A 27300-nucleotide genomic window follows, 5' to 3' on the forward strand; every position below is an offset into this window, starting at 1 on the left:
TGAGTCTTTCAAGTAGCATCATAACCATGAAATGCTGACTAAATAATTTCCTTAAGTATTAAAAAGAGGAGAATGGGAGGTAAGTTTTCTGCATTTTGTTGCTAATTTTAGTAAACTGTTTAATGCAATTGTAAATTTGTGCAAATAGTAAAATAATTGTGCAATACATTTCTCATTACTGTAAACTTACAAACAGAGGAAAATACCTTTGTTTGCATGTGTCTAACTTCATTTACATTTTTTCTGTTCATAGCTTCAGACTCTTGATTAAAATTAAACTTCATGTGTTATACAGTAGCTTGAATGTAAAATGAAGTTTAATTAAACTGATACAGCTACTGATCAGACAAAGTAGTGTATTTCAGGAAAATACATTCTGCTTATTGAAAAGGTGTTATAAAGTCATCCATATTTGTCAACGTTGACCTTTATAAAACCTTTGTTGTTCAGGGATTAAGTAGTAGATAGTGTCACAAGATGTTCTTTATGCTTATGGTTCTAAATTCAGTATTCCTTTAGGAAGTTTAAAACATATATTGGAAATGATTCATCTACACTAGGACTTGGTGTGGTTGAGCTTTGTATTTTCATAACATGGAGAGTTTTTTGTTTTGAATGCTTTTCCACACTGTTCATATACAATCTAGTGAGAATATCTCTGTCAGCTGCTGAAATTAAACTGAGTGTTCTGAATATATATATATATATATATATTTATATAAGCATCTCCTGAGTTATACCTGATAATCAGATTATGACTGACAGCCAGGTCTGAATGTCAGAGGTTATTTCACTTGCAGTAAGCAATTCTTAGAGACTTTGATTCACTGCTTTGATGGTGAAGTATCCTTAGATTAGTATATATGTTTTAAATTAGGAATTTTCCTCTCTAAAACTATAGTTCTATTTTTAAAACCTTAAAGACCAATAAATAATTTTGAAAAAATGAATAATTCTTGTTAAGACTGTTTCTTCTTGGACAAGTCCTTAGTAATACCTGCTTCCATTTTGTGCTTGACTTCACTGGCATTGATATAAATGTGATCAGTTAGTGCAGGACACCCAAGTATTCAGGTTAATGTTTCTCAGTTTTCTCTAGTGAGTTCAACTGAGCCCAAATGTTTTATTCTTAAATGACTCCTGTAGTAAAACTGAGAGGTTACTGAACATTTAAAAAAGTAACTCCCAGATGTTTAAGACTTACAGCTTCAAGCCAAGGTACCAAATCCATGCACTGGACTTACCACTGAAGGCAGAAGTTCTCAGCAGCTTCCTTCTATTTGTGCAGGAAAATAATTTGATTAGCTGGCAGTTGTTCTCATATAGGGATGGAACTGTTGTTTGGACAATGTTGATCTGAGAGGAGAAATCATCAGCTGATAGGCAGCCTTTTGTCATATAAAGACTTGTAAGGCAAATGAGTGGCACTGATTTCCCCAGCTTCTGTTAAATATAGCTGCTGTCAATTTTAATTTTCAACTGAGAGTCTAAAGCTTGATTCAGTAGTTGAGTTGATGATGCTTTCAGACATCTCTTTTGTAAGACAGCTGCTGACCTAATTTGCTACTTCACTGTAGCTGTGTGGCACTGCAAAACATGAGTCCTGGTCTTTGAAAATATTAATGTAGGCAGATGAGTAAAAGTTAACAATCTACAGAAAGAAAATCAGTTCTCAAAAATCTTGTTTCCAGTCTCTTTCTTGTCCAAGAGTGGTGATATAAATTCCATCAGTAATGAAAAATAGAACAAAGAACAATGAAATTCCTTGAATAGTGCCAGTAAGCTTTTGCAAAGCTCAAGAACATGCATTAAAAAGTTTAAAATAAAAAGAAATATTTTCTGAAAAGGTGAATATGAAAAATATTCCCTTCCATTTTGTATGACTTAATGCTTAAACTGAAAGCAGCATGCATGGAGCCCTCATGAATGTATAGGAACTTCTTATCCACTAGATGGTTCCTTTGATTTGTTCTCTGATCCCCCAGTCACTTAACCAAAATAGTACATGTGCTGTTTCCTTGAGCTATTGATTCATTTGGATTCAGTTCTCCCTATCAATAACTTAACTGGAGTATTTACTTTTCTATGGTTCTCTACATTTAAGTTAGAGAAAGCCCTGGCATTTTATAGGCAGAAGATCTATCACATGTATTCTTACTGTCTTTATTGCATGTTGAGCTAGCAGCTCAAGGATTTTTTAACCCCTTCAGCAAAGGTTTATGGCATATCATGAACAGAATAACTCAAGTATTTTTGATTTTAATCCAAGCAGGAAACCTGGAGTTAAATGATTCTTGTACTGCTTTGTATAGAACTTCCTTAAAGGTTGACATCTTTGGGTGACAGGTCACAGAGTACATCACATGAACCAAGACTATACACTGGGTGTGTACTAGGCATTCAACACAGCTTGTTAGATGTAATGGGTGTATTTAAGTGCTTTATTAGATTTTTGAGTTTGCAACTTGTAATATCTTTTAAAAAAAAGCATCATTGTGAAAAAAAGCTTCATCTAAGAACATATAAAGATTCCACTCTTTATTTTAGGGTTGTCTCAACAATGGCAGAAATCCCAACCCTGTGCCACCATTTGTATGTATATAATCCAGACACAGAAAAACTCATGCCCATCACAATTTAGGTTTTCTAACATAGCATGAGAAGATCAGAATTGTAGGGGAAGGTAACTATATTCTTAAAGCTCTAGTCTCTCTCTTTGGCTACTCAGGATTTTTAGTTACTGGTGTCATATGTGTCATGTAAATGAAAAGACATTATCAGTTAACTCCAGAACATCTGCAGATCGTTCATGGATTTGGTTTCTTATAAGTGAACAGTTATTGGATAAAGCAGATAATTCCACTGCCCCAGCCACCTTAAATTTGATACCATTAAATGGCAAACAGGGTACACTGCAAAACGTGGCAGATACCTATGGAGGCAGGCCTGTTTCTGCAAGAGGAAGGAAATCCAGAAACAAGGAGGAAGAGGTATGCTTGCCGCATGTTTGCCACTTTGCTCATCACACAAATAGCACTATTTTGACCTTCACTGTGCCCAGTTTCCCTGCATGGTTCCATCTGTGAAACAAAATTAAAGAACTTTCTAAATTCCTAGAAAGTAATTTACTATATAAAGTTCTGAAGTTTGGGTGTGTTTGATTGTTTTGGTTTTTTAAATAATCAAAATAATAGTTGTTTACATTAGTCTGTCTCAGAAAGGTTCTTGAATATGCATACATATAGATGTGACTGTTTATCTTAATCATGCTGTGATAAATACAACCTTTCCTAGCCTTCAATGATATAAAATGTAGCGATATGTTAATACTGGGAAGCGTACATTCTGATTTTCTTTTTTTTCCTTACATGAGAGTTTTTTCTGGAGATCAGTAAATGCTAATATGGTGATAGCAGTAGTGAGGGTTGGTTCACTCATCTTATTCTTTTGTGGAATCTGATGTATTTTAAGTTAACCATACTGGAGAGAGTTTCTGTATAGCTGAAACTTACTTAATTTCTTTGCCTTAGGAATATTTGGCAAGATTGAGACAGATCCGGCTACAAAACTTTAATGAACGTCAACAGATTAGAGCAAAACTTCGTGGAGAGAAGGTTGGTTGGAAAATAATCTGAAATACTTATGGAAGTTGGCTATGGGATGTATTCTTTTATCCCTGCGGGAAGACTTCTGTTCTAAGAAGTTTTATATATAGACATATATTTTAGACGTTTAATTCTGTTCCACAATTACTGTCTTTTCATCTCATCCAGAATATGCAAAATCTGTTTATTATTTCAGTGCTAAGAGTGCAGCTTCAGTGCCTGTTAACTACCAATGTTTTAAAAACAAGACAGCATAAGGTTACATCTGAATTTTGTATAAAAATTTCTCAAGCACTAGCACACTTATTTGCTTTTATTTATAGGAGCTTCTCCAGAATTCACTTTTTAACAGTGCTCACACAGAATGGGTATGAAGCGATGCTTTTCATACATTCTGTAGTTGTTTATTAAAGTTAGAAATTTCTGACATGAGCTCAGTTTAATTAATATTATTTTTTTCAAACATCAGTTTTCAAAAATATATTTGTAATACAAGAAAACCAAAATAATATGTTCATAAAGTAGATTCAGAACAAAAACTTATTAAGATGTCAAATGAATAATCCAGGACACACTTGGAAGCAATCCATGTATTTTTTTTAAAAAAAGTTTCATTTGAGAGGCAATCTGTGTAGTAAAAATGGTCCGGAGTTTGTTTCCATCTGTTCATTAACCTACTGTGTGATCTTGTACTCCTGTTTGTTTTTCCCCTTCCTGTTCATTTGTCTTAATAGAGTATTTAGGCTTCCTCAAGTGATTACCTGCTTATATATTCACATTATACAGTGTGATTTAAAACTAGATGAACATTCCTGCCCCACCTGTCCACTTTAAGCACCTGTATTAAGTGCTTTCATGTGTCTTACGTATAGTGAGCGGACATACACAAGACAAGAGCATTCTCAGTGCCACTCAGTTTCTTTGGATCAATATTCTAGCCAAAGAGAGTTCCACATTGCTGTAGATTTTGATTTGGAATTTTTTTTGTTATGCTAAAATACTGTATTTTTTTTTTCTGTATTAGTGACTTTTGAATTGTTTTATTTTTTTAACCTTGATTGCATCTCACTGGTGAGACAGAGAAGCAAATTCAATCTTTTGATTGAGGTACAAAAACTTCATTAGCACATTGAAGAGGAACCCATGCCCCTCTCTAAAGTGAATGATCCAAGGCAAGAAGTTATGTATGTTTCTACCTAAGAAGACTATGCAAGCTTTAGTAAGATGTGCTAGATTCTGTGTCTGGCAGAGGACCAACATGGGCTGTTCTCCTATGTCTTAAGGAGCATGAGGAAAATCAATGTTTTGTAAGTCTGCGAAGTCACTGTAGGAGCTGGTCAGTGAAGTTCATCACTAGCTCTGACTCACATAAAACACTGAGCACCAGAAGCCCACGCTATGTTAATTGCATTTGGTGCTAATTTTGCTCTGGCTGCTCTGCTGTTCTGGACAAGCTTCAAAACTGCTGCAGTGGGATTAGTAGTCTCCATGCACAGCCCTACACAATCTTACACTGTCATGATCATGATGACCAAGGACAGTGCTAAAATGTTACCAGTATGGAGCCATTACTGTACTGTTATTTCAGTTTTTTCACCAAACAGCTGGAATACTTCCTCTCAAAATCAAGAGCACCCACACTCCACTTTCAGTGTGGTTAACTGCAGAAGTAAAGCTACTCTCCAGAAAGCTCTTTATCTGGAGGCCAAATCAGCTTGTGCTAGTAAAATCAAACACAAGTACTGTTACTGTGACCATGACATTCCTTGTATGGCTTATTAAGCCTATCAGGAACCTAACTTCATTTCCCAGTGGCAGTACCTTACCTGGGGAAGTTGTATGACCCAGGAGGTATGCCAGCTACGAAGGAACAGAGAACAGCTTAATATCTTTCCGGGAAAGAGGCATAAACTCATTTTCAGCATTCAGAGACCAAGTTTAGGAGGCTTTTTTTTTCTTGATGACCTGTGGATGCAAACTTTAATGGGGAGGCTCACAGTAACATCATCTCAGACCAAATCTTGTCACAGATATATTTATTTCCTGTTGTTGATTGACAATTTTGTATCAATTGCTGCTACTGTATAAAATCTTATTTTATATACAATACATGAATATTCATTCCTTTGCCTATGAAGAGTGCCAAATTATTTTCATGAAGTTTTCTGTCTCCAGTGTTCTTACCAGTCACCTTTCTTTTCTGTTATCTGGCTGAAACCGATATGGGCATGATCTTAGTTTGTCAATTTTCACTTAAAAAATTACTTAAAATTCTTGCTTGTGTTTTGCCAAATTAGGCTTTCTAAATAAGTTTATTTTAAATAAGAGGTCTGCACAAGTTGCTCATGAACAATAAAAAGCTCCTATCAGAACCTTGTTGCGTGGTACTGTCAGACTAACAGTCGCTAAATAGGAATATGCAGAGGCCATTGGAAGAAGTAAGAGAGATTGGAAACAGAGATTTCAGAGGTAGACCTTACATATTCTCACTTGTTACCATTTCCCCTCTCACCCATTCCATGGTTTTTTTAAGAACATACAGTGAACAAAACTGAAATACTAGAGCATCAAACCTTTCTTGGATACCTCACCTGCAGAACATGCAAGAGTGATGAGGGGTGGCAGGTGAGATCCCAGCACTGTTAGGTCACTTTCCTTGCAACAAGAAGCACATTACCAATTCCCCCCCAAAACCAAACAAATAGACAAAACCCCACCAATCTGAAAGACAAATGTCCTATCCAAATAGACATTGCATTTAAGTGAGGAGTTCCCTAGTGAAATTATGACCCATGTTAGTCATACAGTCAATTTAAATGATCAGAGTAGTCACATCACTCAGCTCTTAAATACATGAACTATGATAATTTTCTGAGGACTCTTACTTTGCAGAATGAAGCTGCCAGTTCTGATGGACAAGAATCAAGTGAGGAAGCAGAACTGAAACGCAAAAAGATCGAAACGCAGAAGGTAATTGTGGAATGGGAGGAGATGGAAGTTACTGTTTTCAAATTTGTTTTGAATATAATGAATTTTCATTTTGCTGTCAATAGTTTGTTATATATCCACTACAAGACGGGCTTTTCTAAACTACATTGAGAAAACAACTCTGTTCAACTGTTTTATCTCAGTAATTTTAAAATATGCTGAGACATAGCATAGTCTATCCTTGTAAGTCAAGGATTTTCCCTATCCATACCTTTGAGATTTATCTCTAGGATATCTTTAGTCCTAAAGGCAGTTTGGTATCACTAAAATAGCATTTTGAGACTGAAAGGGAAAGAAAGATGTACCCTAAGAAACAACAACTTTATTTTACTTGAAGAATAATGGAAGGCAAGACTCTTTATATGGCCTACATGTGGATTGGAAGGTGAGCTATATAACCCTGTGATGAAGTACATTTAAAACCATTTCACAGAAATCCAGGGTTTGTAACTTTATTCCATGTGGTGTTCTTATATCAATAACTATTTCTACCATTCTGTACATAGCAAGTATTACTCTTATCTATACTATGATTTTTTCCCCCATCATCTACAAAGAGCAATGTAAAAACAAGCTAATCTTAGGCCTAACCCAAAACTGGAGGTGAAACAGCAACTGAAGCTTTCTGTGTTTGAGTAAGTTGGTAAAATTTAAACTGCATGTTTAATAATTTGTGATTAATGCATTTGGCTTCAAAGCTAATTTTGAGTAGAGACTAATTTTACATTACTCTGTTTAAGATAGCTATGTACGCTAAAAATACAACCATGCAAATCAAGAACTGTAATTAAATTTTGAGGAGTTGCCATTATATCAGTATAAAAGATCAGTTGTTGTACTTGTGAGGTGATTTTGTCAGTGGAGTCCTCCTTTTACAGTCTATATAGTAGTAAGTGAGAGAAAGGAAGATAAGTAAGGCAAGAATGTTTCTTTTTAAAATATTCCATGAAATAGGTTGCTAATGATTTTAAGTTGGTAATTTTTTTACTTGTTTACTGTAGGCCCAAGCAAATGCTCGAGCAGCAGTTCTGAAGGAACAGTTAGAGCGAAAGAGAAAGGAAGCTTATGAAAGAGAGAAAAGAGCCTGGGAAGAACATGTAAGGAAATGAATCCTGTTACATGCAGTCATAGTATGTAGGGCCATGTCTTCTTATAACTAAAATCCTATGCTGTGATTTTTCAAGATGAGATAATTAGTCTTCTGAAACTGAAAAGAGTATCTTGTGTCAGGCAGAATTCAGAAGCCGAATCTTAGGGTATGCTTGCATGAAGAATTTAAGAACATCAAACCTAAGAATTATTAGGATCACCTCAAGTACTTTATTAATGGTCTGTTACTTACCAAAGTGTATTTTATCTTGGTTTAATTCTGTATGCTGCAGAGTGACAAGTCTAACTAGTAATATTATGACTGGAAAAAGCAGCATGTGAAGCTGATAAACTGATAGTAGTTCACATGTGCAGTTGGCAGTTGTCTTTTCTATGAAAATGTATGGCATTATTGTGCTTTCGTAAGGATTATATGAGCCTAATTGGTAATACTGTGTTTAATGTGCAAAGTCTTGAAGTTAATTTGTTGATTTAAATTTTTTTAATTAAATCTATACAGCTGATTGCAAAAGGGGTCAAGAATCCTAATGTGCCTTTTCATGTGGAAGCTACAGAAGATAGCCCTGTGAATGGGCTACAAGAACCTGGAGCAGCTCTTCCTAAGCCACAACTTCCAGTGAAGCCTGGTGCACCTGTCATCTCCATGACTTATGCTTTGAAGGAAGTGGGCGTGGTAGGTACTTTTGCTAAGAGGGTGAAATTAAAGGAGAGAAAGCAAATACGGATTGAAAAAAGAATTTTTGGACAAAGCGTGTAGGTTAGGTAGAAAAAAATTTTTAAGGACTTTTGTTGCCTCTAATTACAGAAAAGAAAAAAAAAGAAAAAATATTAGAAGAAACTAAGGCTTGGAAGCTGTTGAAATACATCTTTACACTGAAACTGAAATTCATGTTTTGAATAAAATAGCTTATGATGAACCCTAGGCTACAATTTCCATTTTGATCAAGGCAGTCATTAGTGGAAGAAGACATCAACTTCCAGCATTTTTATCAGCCTTTCGAAGAGAGGAGTTAAGGAATTTGTGATTTGGCAGAAGTGAGGAAATAAATTTTGGATGATAGGACTATGTTGTATTAATGATTGTTTTCAGTGAGTTTGAATGTGTTGAATGTAACAGGAAGATAGAGCTTAAGATACTTGAATCTGTTAGTGTTGCCTCTTCTTGTCTAAAAGAGTATCCTAATTTTTATTTTCCATGCTCTTTTTCCTGATATTGTAAATACTTAAATGTTTACCTCAACTACTCTAAGTTACAATTGTGAAACTGAGTGTAACCTTTTACAATTTAGAATTTTAACACAATCTCTGTTAATTTGCATGCTAGCTTTTGTGTTTTTATCTCAGCTATTTCTAGATTTCAGTGTAGTGTGGTATACAACCCTGAAGACTATGACTATGGAAATAGAGTGAAACTTAGTGCTAAAGAAGGTATATAAAATGTAATATGCTGAAAGATGTCAGTTGATAGCTGGAAAAATAAATTATGTTTTGAAAAATACTTAAATTATTAGCACATTTTTTCCATGTGGACAGTTTGTCTTACAGTAATGCCTCACAGTGACTATAACAGGCTAAAAATTAGCGCACAGAGCAATCAGAAATGGAGAGTACAAGCATTGTACACAAATGCCATTCGCATTTTTGTCTTCAGTGTGTAGTTTGTTTATTTTACATGTCACTTAAGTTGTTTCTTTTCCCTTCTGTTTTTCTTCACAGATGCTCCTTGACTCTCTGCTTTTTTAGTTCTCGTATAGAATTACTTATTTCTAGCATAGGAATTTGACAGTGATTTGCTCTATCTCTGTTTTTCGTACTCTGAACTCTCACTTGCTGTTTAAACTGAGTGATTCATTTGCTCATCACTTTCAGATAGTGAACAGTTCAAAGATGGAAAATACCCTTATGGAAAGCTGCCTAAGAACAGAGTAATCATACATTCTCTTTCAGTCTATCTGCACTTGTCAATGGAAAGGTTTGCGAGGTGATTTTTCACTATTATGTCTATTAATATTCTCAAGATAATTTTTTTCTGACGTATTCTTCTACTTTGTATTTCATGCTTCTTGGACTTAAAGGATGAACATGTAACTGCTGTCCAGGAATCTGAGGAGGAAATAAAAAAGCCAGATTTTGCAATGCAAGTATGTCAAATTGTATTCAATTTCATTTAGTTTTCCTTTTAAGAGTGGCATTATTTTAAGTGACCTATGTTGGCCCTTATTTCAGAATAAACGAGAAATACTGAGAAGATTAAATCAAAATCTTAAAGCCCAAGAAGATGAGAAAGGACAAAAGGAGTGCAAAAATGTGTCTGAATCAGCTGGGTCTGAAGATGATAAGGAACAACAAGAAGGTGACCAGCCACTTCTAGGAGATCGCAAAAAATGGGAATCTGGGGCACCTGAGTTGGTAGTTCCTCTAGCTCAGTTATCGATGGAAGATTCTCTTTCTGGAACAGAGTGTAAGTACTTTTTTTTTTGTCCCCGTGGTACTAGTAAATCAGTTTGCCATGTGTAGTGTTTGTTTTTATAAAGCAAGTAGTCTTTATTAGTATCATCTTCTTATCAGTTATATGTCATCTGCTTCTAAAAAGTAGGTGGTTATGTATTCCCTTGGATAAGGAATAAGGCACAGGCTGAGTACTTAAATGGCTTGCAGGAGATTCAATAAATAATTTCATAATTTCAACAAATAGTTATCTAATTAAATGCATAGTTACTTTGAGCTTTCTTTTTAAGTGTCTTTTAAATAGGCACGAATCAACAGAAAGAATAAAAAGCATTTAAGATACATGAAAGTTTCTTATTTAACTTGAAAATCCTTTTATGTTGTCAGTAGAATAAAAAAAAATTTCTAAATTTATAAATGTTACTTCTATCATACCCTTCTTAGCTTTTTCCTTTTTTAAATCAAGACTGCCTTTTCAAATTTTCTGTCTGCTTTCTCTGATCTTTCAGGTGGAAGACCTGTTTCCTGGTTTTGGTATGTCTTACCAAGAGTCTATTTCACATGGTAGAAATAAATAATCATTAAGAATGTGACAGACTTACTTCATTGCATAGTAGTTTTACAGGACTAGAATGTGAGAAGATCAAGAAACTTCTCTTGCTTTTTTTCTTTGTTGCTCTATATCCTAATTTATAAAAGTTTCTGTATTTGTGTTTGTGTCCCAACAGGTCAAACTCTGGGGGAAGTAATTAAGTTAGATATTGGTGAACCGCACAGGAAGGTCTGGGGCAAGAGCCCTACTGATTCAGTCCTGAGGATCCTAGGAGAAGCAGAGTTGCAGCTGCAAACCGACACACTTGAGGAACAAGATGTAATAAATGGTAAGCACAGCTGGTAATTATCTGCACTGCAAGTGTAGGAAGTGTCAGATTGCCAGTTTATCTACTGAGGACAATTTTGAAGTTACAGAAGCATATTCTTATCTTCACACTTGCATTCTACTTCTGGGCATTGCCTCAGTTCTAAATGTCAGCACAGGCTGATATTGGATGACCCCAAAATATTTCAAACTCAGTGAAGTGGTAAGAAATAATAAAGGATGTGCTGAAAGGGAAGGATCTTAATTTTGCTGAAAAGTCTTGGACTTTGCTTTTTGATAGCAACAAGTCTGTTTTTTAAAAGGTTGTCATCAACTGAATATTGTATTAGATAGGTCCTATAACCTTCTTGTCAGCAGGTGGCTTACCATACCAGGCCATTTTTTTTCTTGTCAACTCCTTCTTTTTGTTGTTTCTAAGGACAAAAGGACTTAATGTTTATTCCAGATACAAACTTGTACTAATGATAGCGTAGGAAGTAAAATTCAAATTTTAATATTTCTAGCTTTTTTCTTTATAATACCTATAATAATAGCACACAAACTTTTCTGTTTTCCTTTAAAGGAACAAAAATTCTCAACTTACCTTATTAGCCACATTGTAGTTTATTATCCAACTGCGTCAAAGCTCTGTTTAAATAATAGAATCATTTTCCATTAGGTACTGCAGAACTTGTTGAAGGAGATCATCAGTCTTCATCAGAGGAGAAGGAAGACAAGGCTTTCTCTACTGTTGGAGCTCAGTCTTCAATACCCATTGGTGTCACAGAGTCTGTTGTGACTGTACCAGAAGAATCTAGAAGAGCTGCACCTACCCAGGTGCAGAGCAAACCTATTACACTAGATGGTAAGTAATTTCATGAGTAATTCTAATTACAGTCTGTTTACAGAATTCAAGTGGTGACCCTGTATACTTTCATATCTTCCCATAAGCAATGTGCAGTTTTTTATTAACACCTTTCAGGTAGGACAAGGTGGTTTCTATACCTGTGTTGTAATTTGATTCACTAATGTATTTTGTAAATTTCCAAAACCATTTTTTGTATGCTTATAGAAAACTCTGGAGTACAAACGGAATTCTGAAGTGCTTTAAATGTTTTGTTGCTGATTTGACCTTTTCTTTGGTTTGTTTCTCTGTATCAGTTGTGCTAGAATCTTTCCCCATATGATACCAGCATCCTTTTTGATGTCTGGGGGAATGTTACTGATGTTTTTAGAAGGCATGGTTCATTGGACCCTTCAGATACTCTTCTGGTATCAGAAACAAACTTACAAGCTAACAAAACTTCAGCTGTTTCTGAAAATTATTAAAGCTGAAGGATTTAACTGTAATCTTAAGTTGTATACTCTCCCATCTTTTTGCTTGGTTGGGATTCATTTTTAATGAGGTAAATGACTTTATTAATTTTAGAACCTGATGATTTGGAAGCAGAGATGTTGGAAGAAATGGAAGATAAAAAGCACCAGAGTAAGGAGAGTAAAGAATTTCCCATCACTGTTAATGAAGTGTGGGTAAAAGAGAAAGAGGATACGTAAGTACTCTATTCTGACCCCCCTCTACCCAGTTCAAACAACTGAGCTTTAACTGAGTTTTATTTAGATATGTCAATTAAAGTATTAAGCTTAGCTAAAGCTTCATCGCCTGCTGCTGTGTTAGTTTTACTGCTCTTAGTGACTTTTTCAGTAGACTAATGACTATGTTTTACAAGTTGTTTCACCTTGATGTGGTGTTTTATCATAGGGCAATACGTGACACAACAAATGAGGCAGCTTTGGAGAAACAAGCACTTGACAAGGTGCAAACACAAAAGGAAGCTCCAGGAGGTTAGTTGAAGCCTCTTGTTCCATTTACTGTGGCTGGCAGTATGGGATACTTGAGCCATCCCTTCTCACTTCTTCAAACCCAAAAGAGCAGGTTTTTGTTTTCATTTTCTTCTTCAGGTCTTGGTTCTAAAAAACAAATTTCTGATGGATTAGGAAGACAAAATGTGGATATTATGTTTGCCACTTCAGGAAAAAAAAGTAACAATAAAGCTACGCTATGTATAGATGAACAGGACAATGGCCCATACTGATACTTAAGTTTCTGAATGTTACAGCCTTTTAAAATGACTGTTTAATGTGTTATGAAATCTGATTATTTACTTAATAAAACTGCTTAATATTTTAAGCAGCTACTAATGACAGTCTTTTAGCCTTATTGCATAGGAGAATTGCTTGTTCTTGGAGGTCTTTGAAGTAACTTAGAAGATCTGCATGCTTTACAGTAGAATAGAAAATACATTGGCAATACTGTTAAGTATCACTGGTGATACTATTGCATCTAATTATGAGTGGCTTAAGCAAACTGTTTTGTTTTTTTTCCCACTGTGTGGGTGAATTATATTGAGATAGTTTTGAAGAAATGTAGTATAAGGAAAGAAGCAACAGATGAAAATGGATGACACCATAATTTCAGGCATGGACTGCATAATGAGAAACCAGGAGGCATGAGAACAGGACAGGCTACGGCTGAGGGCTGTATATTCTCAAAAAGTTAAAATGGGAAAATTTCACATTATAATGTATATACTAAAATAATCAAAAAAATTTTAGTACTTTTAAAGTGCTATCTGTTTTTCCCCCTAATTATACAGAGAATCTAGTTCATTTTATTCATTTTAATGAATAAATTAATCATTAACGAATTATTAATTTTAAACCTTTTCCTAAAGAGCCTTGAGTTTTTAATATCTTTAGATTTGTAACAAACTTTCTTTTACCATGTCAGAAACTTGTTCCAGTGACTCTCAGCAAGCTGAACCCTTATTCCAGAGGGTAATACAGCCCACAGCTGTACCAACAGCCTCACCAGTTCTGTCAGCCCAGTCTTCACAGGAAGAGCCTTTTGTACCTCGTTCACGTTCCATATCACCAGCAAAAAATAAAGGCAAAAGTTCATTGTTGATTGGACTTTCTACAGGACTTTTTGATGCAAACGACCCAAAGGCAAGTTTAAAAAACTAAAAATAAATGCTTTTTTTTCTCTAGTATTATTCTTACTTTCTAACTGAAGCTAGGTGAGCTCAGAACAGATGTCATAACTGTTTCAGCAGGTGTTTGTATTTGTCTAGCCATGTCTGCCCTGTAGTTGTACTGCACTGTGCTCATGGTATCAGCAGGTCTAATGCAGCAGTGAAGGTCTCTGGTTTCACCATTCAGCATTCTGTGTTCAGGGTGTTTGTGGAGGAATGCCACCACTTCTGTGAGCCGTAACTGAGGGAGTTCATGAAGAAATTCCTAACTTGCCCTATTTGCTTTCTCCCTTTTGTGCAGGTTTTTTGGCTTATCAGTACCTTGCCATCATAAACATAATCACTGAACAGGTCAGCAAAGGTATCTGGCAGCCAAGTGATTGGGTTTTTTCCTTAGCACAGGTTCTGGCTGTGCAGCAGGACCGGCTACATAGGGTTGAGTGGCAGCTCACAATCTGTAAAATGAGCATAGGATGGTGGAATCTATTTATAAATAGATTTATGACTTTCATTTTCATTTCTCAAGAGTTAGTGTATTGTTAACTTCCTTAGTTTATGAAGCTGTTTAACTGGCAGCCAGACAATGATTACAGAAAACCTAACTTATGAGTAGGGGGGAAGATGAACATTCTTTGTACCCTTATCAGATTGGCAAAGTAGTGGATATGCTTTATAATGGAGTTCTCCAGTGTATCAATATGAAGTGCTTCAGTATGTCACTTGTTACTAGATATTTTGCATGTGTTTTGACCAGAAGTATTTGTCACAGAATTGTTACTGCAATACTGAATGGGCTCCACACAACAGCAGAGAGCTTGGAGAAGAGCAACAGATGTGTTGTTACTACTGCAGCAGACTTAATGACAGAGGGCAATACATTCCCTTTCCTCATTTGGTTGGAGCAAGAGGATACTCAGTGCCTCTGGGCAGTACCTGCAAGTGTAACTTTCTGGAATTTCCTGAATATACTTCTGCTGCAGTTTACACTCAGAAACTATAGAAAGCTTTATCAGGGAGCAGAGCAGATAGAGTTCATGACCTATCTGTAGGCAGGTCTGTAGGTTAACAGAAGTAAGCTAATAGGAAGAGAAGCATTTTTCAAAATACCTGTCAAATGTGGGGTAATGTCAGTTTTTTGATTGTTCCTTCACTTTCATAGTAGAGGTCAAAACAGGCAATTATTCCTTTGATGACAGTAGTGTTCTGGCCATGCACTGACAGATGTGATATTTGAGCATGTATATGAATACACTGTGCTGGTATAAATTGCAGCCAAGAAACTATTTTGTTCATTAAAATTGAGGGGGTTTCATTAGGAGCAAACAATGACCATGAGTGTATTCAGAGCTATGGTGAAGGAAAGTCAAGCTTATTGGTAACTTCTTAGTGCAGATGAGTTCTTGTTTCTTGGGTTTTTTTGATACTGTGGTGAATATTTAGTATTTTTGGGGGGGTTCTTAGACTTCTTAAAAGAGAGATCTCATAGATCACTGAGCAAACAGTTGCTTTGTTTCCATGTTCTGTATTTTCGTTGCAACAAATTACCATTGTAATTTGAACAACTTCCTAATGCTATGAAACTGCGCTGAAATATACCATAAACAAAAGTTACTGTTTTCAGTGACTAACCTAGAGAAATAATAAAGTGTCATTTTAAAAATATTCCTTTGTTAGGAAGGATGGGTCTAGCTGGAAGTGATTGACATACATACATTGTAAAAAAATTGGACATATATTATTTACCTACTGTGAGGTTACTTTTCCTTAGTAAGCTGTCAAGGTAGTGAACAAATCAACACAAAACCAGGAGCTGTATGTCACTTGATGTTCCTAAAGCTTTTTAGTCACTGTAACCCATAAAAGCAGGAGTGCTTTCCTTTTAGCTGAGAGGTAAAATTCAATATGTCAAATTTTCAACAGTTAGATTTTCTCTGCTGTACACATTGTTATTTTGAAATTGATCTTCAAATGAAAAATGAAAAAAATCTAATTTTAAAGTATTTTGTAACCTCAAACTCTCTTTGGTATTGTTACCTAGCAGGTTTTCTATTACTTTTGTAGATGTTGAGAACATGTTCACTCCCAGATCTTTACAAACTGTACAGAACTTTAGTTGATGTTCCCAGTGTAGCAGATGTGCAGCATCAACATAATCTTGAAATAGATGATACGGAAGATGAGCAAGCCAAAGAAGGACCCTCTGATTCTGAGGATATGTGAGTGTATCAAGTTTATCAAGTATTCTGACAGGCATCTTAGATAAAATTGGTTAGACACTATACACAGTATAAAAGCATGGGGGATTTTACTCAGATTTTAAAAATTTTGTTTTCAATCCCATTTTACTTTGACTCTTGCTCCAGAGAATTGAGAAGCTAATAGGATGGACTGCGTACAATAGCTTTCTGAATTTCTTTCCCAAATTCCATCCAAGATGCTATTCTGTCTGGCTTCTGCAACTCGTATTTCGGTGAAGCAGCTCAAAATTGATGGCTACTGCTCTTCTAGAAATAAACATTTCTTGAATATTTGCTTTCTTTGTATTTTCTGGGAATCTTGCTCATTTATCTTCTCTCCTGTTGTATTAGAATGTCCTTCCTAGTCCCCCAAATTATTTCAGAGGCTTCAAAATCTGAGCCTGGTCTTGACTGTTCCCTGCATCTTGGCTAGTCTGCAGGGATAAAATAATCTGGTATATCTATCCTGATGAGATCTAGATCTCTTTTTCTTGCTCCAGACATATTTTTATCTGGATTGGAAATTATACTTGCCAAGGTTCTATAATAGTGTATGAATACAAAGATTTTGAAATTCTTACTAGTAAAGTTGAATTGAAGACTTCTCATCTTTTCATGAGACCATGGGGTATCTATTTAGCTGATGTTTATTTCCTGTATCTTGCATGATACGAGTCATGTTGGAACTGAGGTCACAAATAGCTGTCTTTTTGGTTTGGTTTGGTTTGGTTTTCCCTGCCAGCTGGATTGGCTTTTCAGTTTGCTGCTTAACAATAGAAATGAGCTCTTTCTACAGGGTTTGTCTTGTAAAGTATTAATTATATAAACTTTATATCACTTTCTTTTAGTGTGTTTGGAGAGACAGATACAGATTTGCAGGAGCTCCGGGATTCAATGGAACAATTGCTTAGGGAGCAGCCTAGTGAGGAATTCAGTGAAGAAGAAGAGTCTACTTTAAAGGCTAATGTCATCGAATGCATAACAAATGGTACTGAGCTGGATGAAGGAGATGAAAATAATCCCAGCAGTGAAAGTGCACTTAATGAAGAATGGCAGTCAGGTATAATTTCTCCTATACCTGTTTTATAAGTTATTTATTCATGTTAACAATTCAAACACAGAATAATGTTTTTGCTTGGTAAACTTAGAATGAAGTAAAGCTCTAATTAATAGTTTTTATACAGAAGCTTAAAAAAATCCAGATAATATTCAGACTTTCTGAATGTTAAGGTCAACATTTAACCAACATTGAATATTGCAAATTAAATGTTGGCTATTTGTTGGGATGTAAGTGCCTTTTTCTCTAGTTGCCTAAAACTTGTCCTCAAGGACGATCAAAGGCAGAGTGCATCGTATGTTTTGAATAATTCATGACTGTAAGTGTGAAAAAGAAGTAACAATTGACATGACTGGAGTATCTGGGATCCAGCTTAAATTACAATTACGTAATTTAACAGGCAGTCAAAAGGAACATGAAATTATTCACCTTGTCCTTTGCCAAAATAAGGTATTAATGCAGTCAAACTAAAAATGAGACAGATACATTTATTACTGCTTTTAGCATTTTGCATTAGATATGCACAACAGTGTCCTGAAGTCTTAGTTCTGTTTTTTGAATTCTGGTAGAAGTACAAGTATTTTACTCCTGCTGTAAAATTAAGTACATTTAGAAATACAAGTATAAAAAGATGTAGAGAATCAGTAACTAATCTAAAACATAGCTTTTATGTAATTTTGTTTTATTGAAGACAATTTTAAACGAATGTCTGTGAATATACCTTTAAGATATTATCTATATAATATATTCCAAGAATTACTTTAAGGTAAAATAAACTTAGGTAATATCTTTAATTTTTTGGCAGTGCTGATGTTATACACTGATAACGTATAATACCATCTGTTTCTGTGATTCTGCTGTTGTTGCAAGTGTTAGTGTTTAATGTCAGTGTCCTACCTTCTAGATTCATGATACTCCATAAAAATTGCAAGTTTCATTGTTGGGGGAGACAGGGAGGGAGGCAGGCCAACCTTCAAAAGGGTAGTGGACAGAACTGGACACCAAATCTGCTCAGGATCAAGAAGTTAGATAGAGGATAAGAAGTAACTTAATGGGGTTTTAACCCATATACAACTTTTAGTTTAATGATTTCTTATTGACTTGACTGTTGATACTTGAATCAAGGATATGATTTGGTCAGGATCATACCTTACACTAGTCATATGTAGGAATTGAAAGTAGTAGAGTTCTAATACTAACTCATGAAGTCTGTGACCTACCAGGCAATACTATTTAAAGGTTCAATAGTATATGCTCTGAAATCTAAGAATTTTTGTGTTTTTCCCTGGTAGACAAGTTCTTTTCTAATTTGAATGCTTATTTAAGAAAGTATTTTTTCTTGGGCAAAGCCAGTTTGAATTTTATAGTGGGATTTTACATAGGGATTCTATCTTGTATTTTTTAAAAGATTTTTTTTTGTTAAAGTTACCTAATGTTTGACTGTTATGAACCTATTTGTAAGGCTTCTCTAGCCTATAAGCAAAATTATTTCGATTTCTCTCTTCTATCTTATTTCACTAATTGGTGTACTGAATTTGCTACACAAAAGAGATGCACTCATAAAAGAATGAGGAACTCTGTAAATTAGAACTGGATTTCTTTAGACTTGCTCCATGAACATGATGTATCTCAGGGTAGAAAGTAATGAATTTGCAATATACCTATCCTTATTTTTTGCTAGAAACAGCTGCTTCATTAAGGAGCTCCTTTCCCTAGCGTGGGACAGCCACTGAAGGCTGCATGAGTTTTACCACAGACATATACAGAGTGGTTGATGGAACTTAACCTACTTTGCTAAATAAAATTCTGCTTTAAGACTATGCCTTGTTTTCCTTCAGTCTGAATACCCTTATGGGTAACTATCAAAGTGGGGGTTTAGAGGAAGTAGCTGGATGCTTCCCATTTCAGATTCGGAATTTCTTTCCTGTCAAGTAAGAGACTGTTCCTGCTTTCTTGCATGTTGTCAGAACATCTTGCCAACATCATCCAGTGCTCCTGAGCTTACTTGTTTGATCGCATTAAAAGGATATCAAGTTTAAGGGCTTAGAAACAACATTAACAATGCAGGAAAACTGAGGGGTTTTTACTGTTGTTTTCTTTCTTTATAGATAATAGTGATGGAGAGATTGCCAGTGAATGTGAAGAATGTGATAGTATCTTCAGCCATTTGGAAGAGCTGAGATATAACCTGGAGCAGGAAATAGGCTTTGATAAATTAATTGAAGTTTATGAGAAAATAAAGGTTTGTGGAATAACATCAAATGGGAAATATTTTAGGAAACAAGTAGCTAGAGCTGTTTGCTGTGACAGTTATTACAGACTCAAAGTTTTTTTCTATAGTTTTTTAATCTGTTTTGACACACTAAAGTATTAAGAGAGAAAATGCCCTGCCAGTGGATTAAAGAGGACACTTCGGGTTTAACCAGGAATTGCATTTAATAAATTTGAACTATTTGATTCTAAACCCATTTTAATTTTGGCAACATGGTTTATCCTTTCCCCTAGGCTATACTTGAAGATGAAGATGAAAATATTGATATTTGTTCAACCATAGTTCAGACCGTTCTTGGAAATGAACACAAACATCTCTATGCCAAAATACTTCACCTAGTAATGGCAGATGGGGCCTACCAAGAAGGTAATCTCACTGTATCCTGGCAATTATGGATTGTCTTATATTCTTTCTTGGTCATATACTACATACTTTTAAAACATCATAGAATCACAAATTATAGAACATATCTGTACTTTGTTGTATTGATTGGATAAATTAATTAAAATTTTCCACAAAGGGTATTTTTATTCCTGCAACAAAACATGGCGAACTTTGCTGACCACTTTGGTTTAACAGAATATACATGTACAGTCAACTGTAACAATAATTGCCTTACAAAAGATGCAGCGTAATTATTTAACTTCTGTAAAACAGTTACACAGATGGGGAAAGTGGAAATCTAGAATAAAACTTTCATAATTAAAAACAATTTTATCTTAAGAATTAATGAACTTTTAGCTAAAACAGTAAAACACTACTTTTAACAGGTTGCAGTATCACTGCTTTTCTGAAAATTTCATTGGGCTCTTTATCTTATAATTATCACTTTTCAGAAGACCTCGATGTGTACATACCATCCATCTTAGTTGGTGGCTCAATAATACATAAAGAGAATTTACCTTGCTTGGAGCTCTGGCTAGCTTACAACAGGTTATGAGGCAGATGGAAAGAGCACACAGACCACTATCTGTGAGAGCATGGGTTGGGTTTTTTTCATTCTCTCATGTCAAAAATTTAACTGCAGTTATGTATTTTTAGATTTCTAATGATGAAAGCCTTTACTGGAGAGGGGGTAAAAAAGGGAATCTAAAATCCTAACTAGGTTTATAGAAATCAGAAGCATCATATATTGGCTTTAGAAATGTGTGCAATGATCACTATTTAATGTATTTCAATTTTGAAAAAAATATTCAAATGCATGTTAACCAACATGTACTTTCTGCATCTTTTAAATCCTTTTACAAATGTGTTGCAATAGCAGTTAACAAATGGTCAAGTAAGTGTACGGCTTTCTATGGAAAAGCCGTGAGGGGGGAAAGTCTTAAAACTAGTTTTAAAAACATAATAATTTTTTAAAAATTCTAATACAAATTACATTTTCCCAATTTTTCTCTTCTACTGATATAGGACTGCTCGGTAAGAACAATCAATTCCATGTTGTTTTCATGCTGTGTTATAGAAGTATGAGAGAGAAATATCTGAAAATATTTTTTTTAGCCACAATTTATGGATTTAATGACAGAATTTGAAAAAATATATTGTAGTAGTTAATTTTTCAGGTGTCCAAAGGACTGGCAATGTAGAACAAGAAGAAAATGGTTACTATAGTGTCACCATTTTCTTTTGCTTGCCACTCTGCCTTAAGGGTATTTTAAAACTAGTACTAAAAGGCTTAAATGCAAATTTGCTGAAATGTTGGCATATAAATTATAAGCTGTTGTCTGAGTGAATCCTATTAAAATAAGCTAACTTTCATCTTGCAAAATGCTGATTAACAAGTGGCTATTTTTAATAGATTCTGTTTTAATTCTACTTTTTACAAATCTGTGGTAGCATACAAAAAATTGAAAGTAAAAGTAGTTCTCTACATTTCAGACATTTAAATTAAAAAATCTTATGCTAATAGGGGTGAATAGAGGACAAGTGACAGACAGAAGCATCTTCATGAGCTTCTGTCTCAAAAGCTTTATACTCTTCAAATAAGAAAAGTTAGAAAAAAATCTCTATTGCTCTTTCCTAAGAGGATTTTTCTAACTGAAGCAGGCCACTTGAGGTGAAACTATCTTAAATTCTCTAATCCAAGATGACATGATGCTCAGTGTTTGTACATGTAGTGCTTTAAGGCAGTTTTGGTAATGGTCACCTCATTGGTGACAGACTTCGTGGATTCTTGTATTATTGCTTACTAAATTGTGGTTTCTAGTTTGTTTTGTAACCCCAGCTTGACTTTGTGCCTGTATATGTCTCTTCTTTTCACACTGTCTCTCTCCCTCTTTTTACAGGTAATGATGAATAAACCTGACTCAGGAAATTCCTTAATGCTGTACTACATACCAGTGTCTGAAGTCTGCACAGCTGAATAACAAATTGTAGTGGAGAATGTAACATGGGGCAGGAGAGGCAAGACTTCAAAAAGGAATGTTGATTGTATGAAAAAGAAGAAAAACATGCCTTTTAAAACTGAGATATCTATGGAGTTCTCTTGTGTGTATTTGCATATGTGTCCCTTAAATACTAGGTGCCCAGAATTTAAAAAAAAAAACCCAAACAACCAACAACCAAGAAAATCAACAAACCCCAAAAACCTCAACAAAACAAACAAAAAAACCCCCCAAACCTGTAACCTCTCAAATTCCAAAAGAAATACAGAAAGAAATACCTGTATATATTCTGATACAAAACCAAGACCTATAATTAAAATGGAATTTCTGCCATATCAACAGTTGGCTGGTACAGTTGAGCAATTGGAAGCATTAATGTGTTGTGGAAGTACCCACATCTAGCTAGTCACACACTTCAAATAGCTTTTCTTTACACCTACATAAAGAAATTACTTCATTTTATTGACCCTCGTGGTTGTATTTTAATAGCATCTTAATCTAGTGGTCTAGTTCAAGTATTTCACTTTTATTGTATTTTGAAGCTGAAGGCTTCTGTCAAATCTGAAATATCAAAATGGTGTTTCTGAATCAAGGCAGACTGGTACATAAGTCTTCAGAGAAATGCCTGGGGGTTTTTTTTGAGATTGTAAAATCCATTTGGATCTAGAAAACTCTTTTTTCCAATATTTTTCTTCCTCTTCCCCTTCCTGTCCCCTTCCCAAAAATCCAAGTTATTTAGCTGTCTTGAATTTTGTAATCTCATTGCTGATAATGTTGAATTGAAAGGAGTGGAGGTTTTCCAGTTTATTTCTAAAGTCTTACTGTTACACTCATGGCTCCAGCAGCCATGGGGGAAAATGAAATATTGCAGGCCTAAGTGCTGTGTAATACTTCAAATCTTTTGGCTGCTGTATTGTAGCTTGGTTTCCACCACCCCAAAAGCAAAAACAGTTTTTTTCTGACCCACATTTCCTTGTTCCTCATGTCAAAGCAGTGCTATACAAGGCAGACATTAGGTATTCTGTTGTTTTCCAGTCATTGCCTCTGAAACAACTAAAACTATCAAAAGTTGCTTTTCCACAAAGTAAAATCAAGTATATATATATATATATATTTATTATTTAAACTGTCAAAATATGTACATGATTTTTGTATAGTTGTTTTACTGTGTCATTATTAAAGTTTTGCTGACTGAAAAGCGTTAATTTTTTTAGACAGATACAATTCCTAAAGGTAGACCAAACTTACTCTAGTTCAGGGGTATCCTGGGAATCTGCGGTCAGAATAAAATTCATAATAATAATTAATTGCCTTTTAATACATTTTTTAATAGCCTTATTTACTTGATAAACAGCTCTTGCTTCATCTGATGAGAAGGTGTTATCATTGTTGGAAATGGTGCTGGTTCTGTCCTATGCTGCTTCTCTTCTCATTCCCTTCTTTGTTTCTTTTTTCTTAACTTCCCCCAGTAAGTTTTCACCAGGCTTCTCTTCCATTCCACTTTTCACTGCTGCAAAATCTATTCAGAGAGATGATCCTAATGAGCTACATCATCCATGACATTCAGCAAATACCCCATAAAGATTTTAATAAAGAATGAGTCTGCCTTATTTCCTTTTTCAGGTTTGATTTTCAAATCATACCTTTCCCCCCTTTTGGAGGAAGGGAGGACCCAAAGCCTTTTAAATGTAAAAGAATATAGAATAACTGTGTGGAAAGAAGAAAATATACCAACTAGTATATTTTATGCGTTTGAATTCTTTCAAGGTGATACAGTTTTACTGAAGTTAAGGGTTGGGGGGGTGTTTACTCCTTTTTAATTGAAATATTATTATTGACATTCTTCATTTCTTATGTAGTGTGCTGGCTTGCTCCTGGTAAGAAAAGTGAACATAATCTGTAGACTTCAAGCTTTACAGACATAGAGCTTTTTACCAAATAATGATTTGAAAAATACATGTAGATTGTGCACAGCTTTTTAAGAATAGTCTTCAAACTTGACAACCAATACTGAATATCCTTGAAATCCCTCAAAAGCTGATTTAAAATTGACAGAGTAAGTAAGTTTGCTAAAGAAATACTTTCATCTTAAATTTTAAATCCATATATAATGTATGCTATAGTGACATAAAGAACAACATGGCTTCAAGGTGATTTATTGGTCTGTATGTAATTTATTGAAATTAGTTGAACATTTCAGTTGTAGGGATATTACATGCACTGTGAAAAATTTTTTTGTTGTAATTCTAGTAGCAAATTGAGAGATAGAATGGTATTTTTAGCACAAAACATAGTCTGTGAACTGTTTCATGTTTATGTCTCTGTTCTCAGACTTTCTTTTTGACCCTCGAAGCCAACTGTAAATTCAGTTGAGAAATCTTTAAAATAAACAAAAAACCTTCAGCAGAAAGGAGTAAGGCCCCCAGCAGCGAGCTGGTTTGAGCTGAACAGGTACAGAACTCTACCCTGAGCACTGGTGCCTAAAATCTTTTTTGAAGAACAGAGCCTGAAGAGGCTTTTGCTCTTCAGTTTGCTGAACTCCAAGTGCGTATTTGAAGTTACTGCTAGAGGGTACTTCAGAAAAATTTATCACCTGGTTGAGCATCATGAGCCAAAGCAGAGCTCAGACATTTCTGTGGTCTGGTAAGCAAGTGGCTGATGGAAACCAAGTTCCAGCGTACCATATTCCTTATGAGGCTCTCTGTGATCTTGGGAAATCTACATTATTTATCAATAGTTCTTATTTCAGCTTTTAGTGCTTCCGTGCATGAATGCTGTATGTTTATTCAAACACGCATTCTCTATTCCCTTCTTTGTTCTAAAGTCTCACAACTTTGCCCAGCTCTGTTGGCACCACGGCTGCAGGTTGTCCTGGCCCTTGTGCAGCCGCCAGGTGGCAGCGGGCGGGCAGCGCGGGCTGCAACCCCCGTGCAGCTTCCATGGCGGCCAGAAGGGTGTGGAGCCGCGCGGGGCTGTGGAGGAGGTCCTGAAGGGAGCAAAGGGCGAGGCTGAATCAGAATGGAAATTCTTAAGGCCCTGTGATTTATGGGTATTTCCTTGTACAAGACCCCGTTCTGACAACACTCATAAATGCAAATCTTTGTCTGTTTACAAAATTCCCTCGGATCCTGTCTCTGGTCACCACAAAGAGATCAGTGTCTGGCCCTCCACTTCCCTTCATGAGGATACTGAAAACTGCACTGAGGTCTCCCCTCAGTCTCCTCCTCTCCAGGCTGAACACACCAAGTGACCTCAGCCGCTCCTCATATGGCTTCCCCTCAAGGCCCTTCACCATTTTCGTTGCCCTCCTTTGGAGGAGCAACAGTTGAGATGTTGTGTAAGGTTGGGCTCTGTATAATCTTCCCCTCAGCGAGAGGCTGGGGTAGAAGCATGCCCCTGACTAAATTACTGATTTGTCTCTCTACTAAAAGCACCTCATCAAGGTTCAAATAAAGCTAAGCTCTACTTAATTTTATTAGTTGTGATAAACCAAAGACAAATACAGAAATACGGACTGATTTTTCAGTCCTTTTAAACGTTTTTCTTCGCAACTGTGCTTTCTCAAATCTTATTTTACCATTTGTTTATTTATGAGCCATGTAGACTCTAATTTAGCATAAAATAGAAATCAATGGTTACAATCCCTAGAATATTTTTTTTGCCATTTTTATCATAGCAGTTTAACTGGAGCAATTTGTAGACTTTAAGTACTAGTTTTAAAATCCATAAAGAGCTTCTTCCTTTAAATTAAATTTGTGTGTTAATGCAATTCACGCTTCAGATGCATGTCCAAGTTGATATGTTTTCCAGCTGAGCTGATGAGTTCATCAATTCAAACTGTAGCACTTAGAACGGTTGGCTTGTGCAAGACTTTTAAAAACACTTCTTCAGCAACTAAAGCCTTAATTGAGCTGCTTCCACAAAGACATATTAATTTGCAGTTATTTGTGAGACATACATATATAGGAGTTCAGCTGCTCCTCCTAAATTGCTTGCCTTGAGCACCTCTGATCTGGTGCACTCTTCCAGATTTTATTTCCAAGACATTTTTAATCCAAGATGGGATTTAGCCAATTCCATTAACACTCTTTTTAACAATGCAGCTTAGAAACTCGCAGAGCCAAAGACTTGGAGAGGTTTTTTCACATTAGCTGCAGAACACAAGCTAAAGCCACAGGCGGGTTGCACAGCGGGAAAACTCAAGTGAGGTAGTGTTTGCTTAGTTTCAGGATGGCTCTGACAGTTCTTTCACAAGTCGTCCCTGAGGTTGACTGTATCAAGTGTGAGGTTGGGGCGTTGCATGAGTCACTTCTGCTTGGCTGATGGATGTTCCCTTAGGGACTGTAGTCAGCCAGGAAAAAGTACAGTTCAGTTTTAAATAGCAGTGTGGCTCAAACTGATGGAGACATGCTCTGAGGATAAAGGAACCATAATCAGGTCCTTGACATACCCTAATTTTTGCTGTATCCTGCACACAGTCCTGACAGTAATCTCTTCTCTAGAGGGAAGGGATGAAGTATGCATTTTGGCTGTATCCTCAATATAGATTAAAACTTCCTCAAATTCAAATTTTAGGCTAAAAATCTGTGTTTCTATCTCAATAAAATTTTGAATCTCAATAAATACTTCAGGAATGCCATATTTTTCTTCTATTGTCTTCCCCATCAGCAGCCAAATGTTCTCATTGCTATTTGTTTTATTGCTACTAGAACCATTTTGAATGCTGTTAGAGAAGTTTTGCAAAAGTAAGCTATGTAGCCTTTTTCAAGTGATTGATATGATGGGTGTAGAGAAAAGACAGAAAACCTGAGGTGTCATTAATGATGAACTCTGTCTATTGTGGAGCTCTACCAACAAGAGCCCAGATTAAAACTGCTTTTTATAAACTGCTGTAGCTGTTTTACTTCTCTAGGCTCTGTTTCTTTCTCTGAATGAAGGTGTTTCAAGGAAAGACTGGATGTGGCACTTACTGCCATGGTCTAGTTGACATGGTGGTGTTCAGTGAAAGGTTGGACCCTGTGATCTCAGAGGTCTTTTCCAACCTCATTGATTCTGTGGTTCTGTAGCAATTCTTGATAAAGATGTCTGAAAGAAATAAAATACATCTAATTTGCCATTATTATAATTGATAATTGATCCTTTTCCACTGACATTAGTTTTGAAAACGTACAAATTGGAGTATTTTAATCCTGTTCTTCAAACATTGTAGGAGGAACTCAAAAGATGGAAGTTTATGCCAGTTGACCTTCTCAATAGCATAAATTTGGACATAATACTGGACATAATTCTATGCCTTTTAATTCTAAGA

At 35.5% G+C, this 27300-nt stretch overlaps 1 protein-coding gene across 10 annotated transcripts in view; it reads left to right on the plus strand.

The window, feature by feature from the left end:
• The window catches only part of NEK1 (NIMA related kinase 1), a 45755-nt gene extending 23678 nt beyond the window's left edge, over positions 1-22077 (plus strand). For 6 of the 10 annotated variants that reach the window (XM_027676739.1, XM_027676737.1, XM_027676744.1 and 3 more), the window contains 17 exons: positions 2907-2990; positions 3531-3614; positions 6498-6575; positions 7595-7690; positions 8203-8376; positions 9779-9844; positions 9930-10164; positions 10880-11032; positions 11690-11875; positions 12440-12560; positions 12770-12852; positions 13799-14016; positions 16104-16258; positions 17128-17339; positions 19445-19578; positions 19842-19974; positions 21894-22077. In XM_027676739.1, coding sequence (XP_027532540.1) covers positions 2907-2990; positions 3531-3614; positions 6498-6575; positions 7595-7690; positions 8203-8376; positions 9779-9844; positions 9930-10164; positions 10880-11032; positions 11690-11875; positions 12440-12560; positions 12770-12852; positions 13799-14016; positions 16104-16258; positions 17128-17339; positions 19445-19578; positions 19842-19974; positions 21894-21907 — 2226 coding nt within the window. In that variant the 3' untranslated portion in view covers positions 21908-22077. The remainder of the gene's footprint in view (positions 1-2906; positions 2991-3530; positions 3615-6497; positions 6576-7594; positions 7691-8202; positions 8377-9778; positions 9845-9929; positions 10165-10879; positions 11033-11689; positions 11876-12439; positions 12561-12769; positions 12853-13798; positions 14017-16103; positions 16259-17127; positions 17340-19444; positions 19579-19841; positions 19975-21893) is intronic. The other 4 variants (XM_027676742.1, XM_027676745.1, XM_027676746.1 and 1 more) reach the window with 2 other exon arrangements.
• The last annotated feature ends 5223 nt before the right edge of the window (positions 22078-27300 follow it).

Source organism: Neopelma chrysocephalum, unplaced genomic scaffold (genome assembly GCF_003984885.1).
Source record: "Neopelma chrysocephalum unplaced genomic scaffold, ASM398488v2 Primary Assembly neopelma1_42, whole genome shotgun sequence".
Taxonomy (NCBI): domain Eukaryota; kingdom Metazoa; phylum Chordata; class Aves; order Passeriformes; family Pipridae; genus Neopelma; species Neopelma chrysocephalum.